At 33.9% G+C, this 11,278-nt stretch overlaps 3 protein-coding genes across 3 annotated transcripts; 2 read left to right on the forward strand and 1 right to left on the reverse strand.

Annotated features, from left to right (window-relative positions):
• The first annotated feature begins 213 nt into the window (after positions 1-213).
• On the forward strand, positions 214-7,433 carry LOC111204160 (beta-amylase 5-like). Its single transcript, XM_048750242.1, has 4 exons — positions 214-342; positions 440-706; positions 6,961-7,197; positions 7,293-7,433. The coding sequence occupies exons 1-4, from the start codon at positions 214-216 to the stop codon at positions 7,431-7,433; spliced, it is 774 nt and encodes a 257-aa protein (XP_048606199.1).
• A 917-nt stretch (positions 7,434-8,350) lies between these two features.
• On the forward strand, positions 8,351-10,062 carry LOC111204796 (KIN17-like protein). The gene has a single exon (XM_022700268.2). The coding sequence runs from the start codon at positions 8,492-8,494 to the stop codon at positions 9,683-9,685; it is 1,194 nt and encodes a 397-aa protein (XP_022555989.2). The 5' UTR covers positions 8,351-8,491; the 3' UTR covers positions 9,686-10,062.
• On the reverse strand, positions 9,771-11,120 carry LOC106358622 (F-box/LRR-repeat protein 13-like). Its single transcript, XM_013798448.2, is given in 3 exon segments — positions 9,771-10,366; positions 10,368-10,395; positions 10,397-11,120. Coding segments are annotated over 3 exon segments (600 nt in total). The 5' UTR covers positions 10,798-11,120; the 3' UTR covers positions 9,771-10,195.
• Between the last annotated feature and the right edge of the window lie 158 nt (positions 11,121-11,278).

An 11,278-nucleotide genomic window follows, 5' to 3' on the forward strand; every position in this document is an offset into this window, starting at 1 on the left:
TGAGTACTTATCTTTTAATAATATAGATTGCTAAAGAGTGAGTTGACCCTAACTTTTTATATATTACCTTTTTTAGTGTTTCGAATAGGAGACTTTCATTCATTCAATTAATGCGTCTGCATGCACTTTCACCCATTGCAACAACCCTAGTTTCCACTAATCATATGGCACTATCAGATATATAGTGACTACATGAGTAGCTTCAAAGAAAACATGGCAGAGTTTCTAGAAGACGGCGTGGTAGGCGCAATCGAAGTAGGCCTAGGACCCAATGGAGAACTTTGTTACCCTTCGTTTCCATCAGATCAAAGGTGGACATTTCCCGGCATTGGAGAATTTCAGGTTCCAGAATATATATATATATATACTAATTTTTTTCATCTGGCTCTACATCAAATCTAAATATCCAATCCTAAACAGTGAGTTGATATTAATACAGTGCTACGACAAATACTTGAAGAAAGATTACGAGAATGCGGAAAAGAAGGCAGGACACTCGATGTTGGATCTTTCAAAAGAAAAGTTTGGAGATTACAACAGCAAGCCACATGAAACTACATTTTTCAAGGAAAATGGGACATACGACACGGAGAAGGGGAAGTTCTTCTTGGAATGGTACTCCAACAAACTTATCTTGCATGGTGATCAAATCCTAAGAGAAGCCAACAAGATCTTCACCGGCCTCAAAATTGACTTGGTTGCCAAGGTACTACACATAAACACTCATGCCGGATCTGGGCACAATCTCAAAAAAATTGAATGTTATATACATAGACATAACCCTTTAATTATATAATTTTTAATTTTAAATTTCTTAATAAATGTTTACGCCCCCAAAAATCTTAGATCCGGTTCGAATACAAAATTTTGTACTGTTATAAAGTAAAAAAGAGAAGAGAGGAATTTGTGTGTATTATTCATCGTATAATGGATCTTTATATAGGATTACAATAGCTTGGAAAAAAAAGTCTAACTTGAAGTGGGGAACAAGTATATATCTAGGACTTTCCATATGGACATCACCATAATATTCATAACACTTCCCCTTGATGTCCATTATACTAAATTACTTTTCAAAACGCCGTAGATGCTGCCTCGTTAAAAACCTTTCCAGGAAAACCCAGTGGGAAAAACCATGGTTAAGGGAAAAAGAATGCAACGTGTAATGACTTCCCCTCATGTGTACATACGTCAAGATCTTTGAGATGACTCAGTCTGATAAGATGAACTAACTTCTTGAAAAGAACAGTGGTTAGCGCCTTCGTGAATAAGTCAGAGAGATTGTCACTTTAATGACCTTGTAGGACGAACATCGCCATTCTTCTGCAGTGTATGAGTATTTATATGATTTGATCATTTTCTTCGATTCTCTTGACTTCAAAGACTTTAGATCTGTGATAGACTTTCAACTTTGAAATTATAATAATTCTTTCGGGTGTCTATCATTTGTGTGTTCTTTGTTACCTCGTTAAAACCTTGTCATGAAAAAACTCAGTGGGATAAAAACCATGATGAGGGAAAAGAGTATTACCACACATATTTCACATTTCTTCCCCGAAAAGCAATATCTTCAGGATATGCATTCTAATCAGATAAATCTCTTTATGAAATTGAGAATATCATAATACTCTTTCCATTAAAGTATTCAAGGTCTATAGACTTCTGGTCCACAATTCTTATTTGATATAGACAATATTTTCTTGGTCTATTTGGATTTCAAACCAAATTTCTTACATATAATCATCTAGACATCCGTCTTGTACATACGAGTAACTCATACGTAACTATGAAAGTTACTAATAACTTTCGTTCTTGTCATATGAAATTACATCTTTTAATTATGAAAAAGATTAATAATTTGCTCAATAATACTTTAAATATGGTACTTCAAGACCAAACATATATGAGCATCGTAAATAAAATCCTTCAAGGATCTTTACGATAAAATCTCATTTTAGATCTCCAGTTTGGAATACATAAAGACAATATGGTATTGTCAAGAGCTTTCTTCCAAAATACAATTTTTTCTATAACTCTTCAGGAGTTTTTGATTATATTCAAATCAATGATTCTATTGATCTATAATCTCTTCATAAATATAAAGATGTATTGATTAACTTCAAATATTTCATATATCCCATAAAACATATTTCTATCGAATAGCTAGAGTTCTTGGGAACAGGGTTTTGATATCAACAATCCTTCAGGGATTATATCTTTTAGGGATTCTATCTCTTAGGGATTATCAGTTTCCAGTGGGTTGTATAATTCAAGTTTTTTCTTTATTGCCAGACTAATAAGGAACATGAAAGTAGTTGCATCTACCAGATAAGACTATGTCTCTTCACAATCAATTCTATATTGATCTTTATTTGGTGCAACGACTCATTTCTATCCCACTTGTTTTACACCTTCTAGTGTATGGACTACTGGTCCAAATACCTCTCTCTTTTACAAGAGTTTTTATCTTTGTCTATTGCTTCTTTCTGATTTAGCCAATCATCTCTTTGTGTACACTTTTCAATATACTTTATTTCATGATCCTCTTTCTCATTCATCATACCAAATGCTACTTTGTAGGCATAAATATCATCGACGTCGATTTGCTTATTGGTTCCATTTTATTCTATACATGACATAACTTATTGAGACCTCTTCATTGTCTCAGGTACCTGAATTTCTTTCAGTCATGTTCAATGTCTCTTCTGGAGATCATTCAAAAACTCGATTGCCTCGTTTTGACCATTATCAATATATGCTCTTTTTCATATACGAGGATTCTTATCCTAGGAACCAACATGTCTACCATGCTGCAGGCGTGACTAGCAATTTGATATTGTTCTTCTAGAACATATATTCTTATTGGAGCATTTACAGCTGGTATATGTGACTTGATCACTATATTTATTTGGGTCAACAAATGTGTCTGGCAATTGCTTTACTAAGCACTATAATTGAATTATCTTTTGGACTTACTATTTGACATTTTCTTTAGTCCGAGGATCAATGATAACTCATATCAACTTATTTTATTTTCAAGCTTTTTATTTTCTCCCTCTTATGTTGGAAATACTAATTCACTTTTAGCATTCATATAGAGCCTTACTTATATCCTTCGGGGATGACTTTAGATACTTAAGTATCAACAGAGATTCATATCCAACATATATCTCTAACCTTATTAACACATCTTAACTAAGCTCTATGGTGGAGCAACTGGAATGTATATTGCACATCCAAAATTCTTAGATGGAAAATGGTTGGTTTTTGACCCAATACCAATGATGGGGAGAATCAGTGATTACTTGTTGGCTTGATGCGAATCAATGTTGCTTAAAATGTTTAACACTTATCCCAGTGATTTTTCTATAATCATCAAAGACTTAAGACGTGAATTCACCAAGATTATAAAGATGAATAGTGGGTGATCAGTCCACCAACATCTCTTTTATTCATGCCAATAACTTCCTTTGGCTGGTGAAAACCGTATAACCATTTTATCTTCTGAGAAGCAACATATGTGGAATCATTCGCAAGAATCTTCTGGTTCTTCAATGAATATTCACCTAAATCTTTATGTATCTTTTCGCATCATTACTGAACCAAAATGGTCGGTCTAACTGGTTCATGCTAAATGATTTGTAAACTTCTGGTTTACTATATATTTTTATCTCCATTACACTAATCTTTGTGTAGTACATTCTATAAGAGGCTGTAAATACTTTCTCTCAAATACTTATACTGCCTTGAGAAATATTTATGATCTGAAAAGTATATAGCATTTCTTTTGTTTAGTGTCTCAACATAAGTGTCTCAAAATCCCACAGATTTACCTTGAGAATGATTCTTAAATCTTAATTTTAGTGCAAACATAATCTTCTGGTAGTTTCACTTATCATAAAATGTGAGATTATTTATTAACTCTTCCCCTCGAGATGATAATACTACATGTTTATCAATCTCGAATGAATCTCATTTTGAATCAACAACTTACCATACATGGGTTATGTATTATATATTTCTTAGATCCTTCTAACTGTTGAGACTTATAAGAATACAATACCTTAAGAACTTTAAATTGCATTCTTAGAAACTTTAAATTGCATTCTTATGTGCAGTAATACTATGTACTCTTCTGGAGCATTCATATATCCTCTTCTTGAACACTCTATAAGCTTTATATTAGCTTGTATTGTATTCACAATAATTTTCTTTCATCTTTAGATTAATGAATCATATCTCTTCTGTATTACCATTTTTATTTTCTCAACTTCAAGTGAGAATATGAGTTCTATAAAGAAACTCTTTGGCTTTTGACCTTATTTATATTCATATTTCACATCTACACTTTCTTTACCAATACTATTTATGTGGATTTTTTTTTCTTCTCAATCTAAAATGTCATATTCTCTTCAAGAGAATAATCATAATCTACTAGACGTGATTTATCATCTTACATCAATAGCTCATTGGTTTTCTGAGTCTCAAGGACACAAAATATAAGTATAAACTTCTTTAATCTATTTTTTCAATCATGTGTCTGCTGGACAACATTATTTTTTGTGGAAAATATATATTTTTCCATATCTATGCATCATTAAAAATTTCTGAGAAATTTTATTTTTAAACTTAAAAACCAACATAGTTGGGATTTATTTACAGACTTCAGGTCTTGTAATCTTTAGATGCAAGATACACAATGAGCTTTAGTTAATCACTTCTGGTGATTATACATTTTTTTAGATTTTTCCAAAACTCATGGATCTTTTAAGATCAAGCCTTAAGCTTAAAACTCTCATATATATAATGGTAGTGAAATATAATAATAAAATATATATTATATAGAGATATGTATTATCACAAGTATTTTACTACATTAAAAGTAGATAATATTATTGTATATTTATTGACTAGCCATTTACTATCATGTCATTAACCATCTTAATATTGACTATCTTTCAATGAATATTCAAACAAAATCAGATGACATGTTTAAATTAATTTATCTAATCAAACTTTACTTGACTATAAATCAATATTGAACATGATAGGTAAACAATACTTATCTCGTTAATATAGGTAAAATGAAAATTGAAGATCTGACATAAAGATGATCTTTAAGGCTTTTTATGTTTTTCGGCTAGTTAGAATCTCTGAATCACTTAAAATTTGATCATATAAATATGGCAATTTGTCAGTAGACTTCAATATAAAACATGTATGCACATAAACTAATAGTCATGTAAAGCAACTTGAACCACTTTTTTTTAAAACCAAATAATTAGCTGCTGGCCAAATATTTAATCACAGCTTTATACTGTATTGAAGCATGGCTTGATAATCAATATTTAACCAAATAGGAAAATTACCGGTAAGACAATAGGCTCAATGAAGCTATTTAAACTATTAACAGTATATGATTATCTATTCACATACGGTCAGAATAAATCAACTAGGTTTAGTTAACAAAATCAATATGCTTAACCAAGCAGAAAAATTAAACCGTAATTTCACCATATTAATTGAGTTATAATAATTCACTCAAAAACACTCAGCCATGCGAATGAACGCTAACAACTCTTAATATATTCACAAAATTATTTTAATAACTCTTGGTTATAGTTACATGCAGCAAGTCGTTAGATGTAAGATAATATTAATAACTATATGCAATTGTAAACCTTGACTTATGTAATCGTAATATTACATGCACTGCAGGCGCAAACGAAGTAAATAAGAGTACTATAACTATGGCATAGATTCGAACTTTGACAATGACTATGAGCCACAAACGTAGTGAATCTGATTAACACTAATCAACACTAAAAGGCCAAATCATACTGTGAGATGTATAAGTAACAATCGATTAACAAAATCTAATAAATTATGCATGAAAATAGTGATTTATGAATCGTGATTATGCTATTTGTTTCGATTTATTAATAAACAATAACGATATGCATATGTATGATTAAATAATTAACAATATGCAGAAGTCAACAAACTATATGCAAACGAGTTATCAATATTCATGGTGTCAAGTAATAAAAAAAAGTTATACGAATATAACTATCGTAACGAACGAGATTGAATTTAGTTTATAAAGTCGATACGATCCCATCAAAGTGATCTAATAATTTTATTTCTTTGGAACAAGGCCAAATCAATATTATCGACTAAAAATTTTTAAACTCAATAAGCTAGATGAATCATGAGTTGATAATAAACATGATTCTAGTATCGATAAATAATACTTCACTTAAGTATCGATAGTATTAGATCCACTCTTACAACAATGAATTGATAATAAACATGGATTGAAGAAGGATTGAAAAAATATTAAGATCATAACAAAAAAAAAATTCTATACCTCTTAGCTCAAGATCGATAGAGTTTCGTGCTGATAACGTGTTATAAAGTAAAGAAGAGAAGAGAGAAATTGGTGTGTATTATTCATCGTATAATGAGTCCTCTATATAGGATTACAATAGCTTAGGGAAAAAGTCTAACCAGGAGTGGGGAACAAGTATATATCTAAGACTTCCAAATGGACATCACCCTAATATTCATAACATGTACTGACATGTCATAAATTGTTTATTTTTCTTGCTATCACATTCTCGGTTTATATATACCATAGGTTTCAGGAGTTCACTGGCTGTACAACCATCCCAGCCACGGGGCAGAACTAACTGCCGGTTATTACAACCTTTACGACAGAGATGGCTACCGTCCGATCGCTAGGATGCTAAACAAACGAACTGCTTTCTCAACTTTAGTTGTCTTGAGATGAAATATAACAAAAATGCAAAGGAGGACGCCTTATCTGCTCCTGGAGAACTTGTTAAAGCGGTAAAGTCACCAAAAAAGAGTTTTTTTACAAACATACAAGTTAACTATTCTCAAATGGTTTTCTCAGTAAAATCATTGTTTTTGTTTTGTTTGGTGTCTCGCTGTAAGGTATTGAGCAAAGCGTGGAAAGAAGGCATAGAAGTGATTGGTGCAAACACATCGGAAATTATTAATGCGGAAGGTTACAACCAGGTTCTTCTTAATGCAAGACCAAACGGTTCTAACCCGAAGGGAAAGCCAAAACTCAAAGTGCACAGTTTCATGTACCTGCGATTGTCCGAAACAATTTTTAGTAGAAACTACGACATGTTCAAGAAGTTTGTGAGGAACATGCATGCAGATCAAGTAAGTATTGGCAAGGCCATGAAATTGTTTCTTGGTATGAATCTACATCGCAGGTACATGATGTAACAAAATCTTTTTGTTTTGAAATGGACTAGGATTACTGTGGGGATGCAGAGAAGTATGCCCATGAGGTCGAGTCGAATTCAGCGATCACCATTGAGGAAATATTGGCTGCTACCAAGTCAAGTGGATCATTCAAGTGGGACGACGATACCGAAGCTAAGGTTGATGGTTGAACCTATGCAGCCACACAAAATCGGCTCCAGATTCGTATGGGCCATCCGGAAAATATTATGGACCCTTGTATATTATTTTTGAGATTGATCAAGGAAAATTGATCCTAATTACCTGGTGCAAATATTTGAACGAGTTCTAAACTGCTATATCCTTCCAAACCCGATCAAAATAAGAACAAGCTGAGTATCCGCAAGTATATTTTTTTTTGAGTATCCGAAAGTATCCGCAAGTATCCTAAATATAAATATAAATATAAATATAAATATATATCTAAATATATTAGTTATAATAATAAACTATAATAATTTCAATACCCAAATTAATATTATAACCTGAATATATTTTTATTTTCAGATATTTTGAATATATACAAAATACCGAACCAACATGTAATGTAGTTACTTTCGATAAAAATGATTTAAAGCGTATAATTTTGATTATTTTGGGTAAATTTAGGTGGTTTAAAATTTTAAATACTTATAGTCTTAAACCAATGTAGTATCCTAATTCCTAAATATAAACACAATTCCAAAAATATTAGTTATAATAATAACTGTAATAATCTCAATATGCAAATTAATATTATAAATATGAATATATTTTAATTTTTATATATTTTGAGTGTAATAGATATATTTTCGGATAAATTTATTTTTACTTTATATACAAAATAATGAAATATCCAACCGTTAAAATATGATTCAAACCGTATATTATTTTGGGTAAATTTAGACGCACTGAATACAAAATGTTTGACTAAAAGCAACCAATTCAAACTGTCCGAGTAAAAGTTGGGTTTGAAACAAATTACCCGTACAGGTACACATCAAAATATAGATGAAACCGAACCACATGTGGGCTAATGTGTAGGCTCTACTACATATTATATAGGCCCATTAGTGAGTTTCGCTAATCATCCATCCATCTCTTCAATTCATCGACAAGAAAGAAAAATCGATTCTTCGCGAAACCTCGTCTGAATCTCTCCTTCTGAATTTTTCGAAATCCCTAGATTCCAATTCCCAAAGAACCCTAATTCATTCGATTCGATTCGACGATGGGTAAGAACGATTTCCTCACCCCGAAGGCGATCGCGAACCGGATGAAAGCGAAAGGCCTCCAGAAGCTCCGGTGGTACTGCCAGATGTGCCAGAAGCAGTGCCGCGACGAGAACGGGTTCAAGTGCCACTGCATGAGCGAGTCTCACCAGCGCCAGATGCAGGTCTTCGGCCAGAACCAGAGGCGCGTCCTCCAGGGCTACTCCGAGGAGTTCGAGAAGACCTTCCTCGACCTCATGCGGCGGAGCCACCGTTTCTCTCGCATCGCCGCCACCGTGGTGTACAACGAGTACATCAACGACAGGCACCACGTGCACATGAACTCGACGGAGTGGGCGACGCTGACCCAGTTTATAAAGTATTTGGGGAAGACGGGGAAGTGTAAGGTCGAGGAGACGCCTAAAGGGTGGTTCATTACTTATATTGATAGAGATTCGGAGACTATTTTTAAAGAGAGGTTGAAGAATAAGAGGGTGAAGAGTGATTTGGCTGAGGAGGAGAAGCAGGAGAGGGAGATTCGGAGACAGATTGAGAGAGCCAAGGAAGGTGAAGGTAGTGGTAAAGATGATGATGAGGGTGAGGGTGAGGACAAGAAGAAAGGTGAAGACTTTGGGTTGAAGAGTGGTGTTGTCAAGGTTGGGTTTTCACTCGGTGGAGGGGCTAAACAGGTTGTTACTACGGGTGAGAGCTCGAAGCCTGTGTTTGAGGAGGAAGAGAGCGAGAGAGAGGAGAAGAAGAAGAAGAGGAGAAAAGGTGGAGACTTGGAGAAGGAGAGAAGGTCGGCTTTGGATGAGTTGATGAAGGAGGAAGAGAGGAAGAAGGAGAGGATGAATCGCAAGCCTTACTGGCTGTTCCAAGGGATTGTTGTGAAGGTGATGAGTAAAGCTCTGGCGGATAAAGGGTATTATAAGCAGAAGGGTGTGGTGAGGAAAGTGATTGATGACTATGTCGGGGAGATTGAGATGATTGATTCTAAGCATGTGTTGCGAGTTGATCAGGAGGAGCTTGAGACTGTGATTCCTCAGATTGGAGGGTTGGTGAAGATTGTGAATGGGGCGTATCGCGGTTCAGTTGCGAAGTTGTTGGGCGTGGATACGGAGAAGTTCTGTGCTAAAGTGCAGATTGAGAAAGGTGTTTATGAAGGGAGAGTCATCAAGTCTATTGAGTATGAGGATATATGCAAACTAGCTTAGTTACTATATCTTTAGACCATTACATCAACGTACCTTGTGTTTCTACTCTCTTTGTGTCTGCAAGTGCGTTTCAGACAACTCACTCTTATGATAAAACAGAATGATACACAAGATTCTGGCTTTTGTTATTCCTTTCATTCTCTTTTGTCCAGCCAAGAGAACATGGTTGCATCTTAGAGGGTAGATGATCCCTGATGGATCGTTTCATGAGTCACCGAAGGTTACTGCAGATGAGATTCTGTTTCATGACATGTTCTTGACTGGTTTGTCTTTGATTTTCATTGGTTTACTCAGTGCTGTTGTAAGTGAGACTAATGTATTATCTTTAAGAAACCCTGTGATCTTTGATTGTGCTTTTACAAACGAAGCTTGAAATACATAACTGCCAAGTTGACTTGTGAGATGAAAGGCATGAAGAGTAAACACATTTAGGTTCATAAGTACTGGAACTATAGGTACATGAACAACATTAACAGTTACATGGACTAAGTCCTTACAAAAGCAAACACTCTAGTGTGAATTGTAGAAGAAGACCAACCTTTCATCATCTCCAATGGGCACCAACAATAAATTCTCTAATGCCCATTTGTTGGTAAACACAACGAGGATTAAAACCAGAGCTTTGAGAGAAGGTAAAGAAACGAGCTCTGGATTAGGTAAGCTCATTCTCACGAGCCTTAGGGGACACCAAGCTACTACAAGTGTAAACTGTCCCAATAATCTGAAACATCGAGATGTTCAACTTTAAGCCTAGCAGTCGTGTCGACCCAGCGATTGACAAGACCAGGCTCTTCAAAGTAAGAAGAATCGTACATTAACTTAAACCGATGTATGGACGAACCGCGGTTGCGTTCAAAAAAGTTATCGACAAAACTCACGAATGTTTCGTGTATATTGAAATCCTCGGGGTCCAAATCCAGACCAGGTATGTCTTTCCAGAGATTTGTCCATCTGGTGGACAACACACTAGTCTTAACCACAGCTTTGGTCGGGAGATTTAAGAATACCTGGAATATTAAGCAATCTGGCAAACTGCTTAGCAGATCAACTTCGCTCGGTGGGTTGGTGGAAAGAGCAGGTTTCACTCTGGCTGCATCCATGAACGTAAACATCGAATAAAAAAGGAGAGGAGAATAAGTAAGGGCTACTAAAGATTGGCTATAGAGGCGAGACAGATTGTGGTGGATTTTTAATTTCTGCAATGATGAAATTTTCTTTAACAAAATTCCCTATAAATTATTTGTGAAGTAATTTTACACATGTCATCTTTACAATCACTTTCACTAAAAAATGATATTGCATACTAGAAAAAAAGATATGGCTTATGACTAAATGTGACATGGTTAACTACATTTAATGTTGATTTATATTTTTGGTAATGTTTTTTAAAATATGGTAATAACTCATATATATCTTTAAAAGAAATCTATTCAAATATGTCAATAAATAATATAATAATAGAAATATAAAATATTTTTACAGATTTAAAATATTATTTAAGTATGCTTTTACAATCATACAATTTTTTTTAATAAACAAGATTTTCAAAATTTTAAAAAATATTTTTTAAAATTATAAATATTTTTAATCGTA

This window comes from Brassica napus, chromosome C3 (assembly GCF_020379485.1).
Source record: "Brassica napus cultivar Da-Ae chromosome C3, Da-Ae, whole genome shotgun sequence".
NCBI lineage: Eukaryota > Viridiplantae > Streptophyta > Magnoliopsida > Brassicales > Brassicaceae > Brassica > Brassica napus.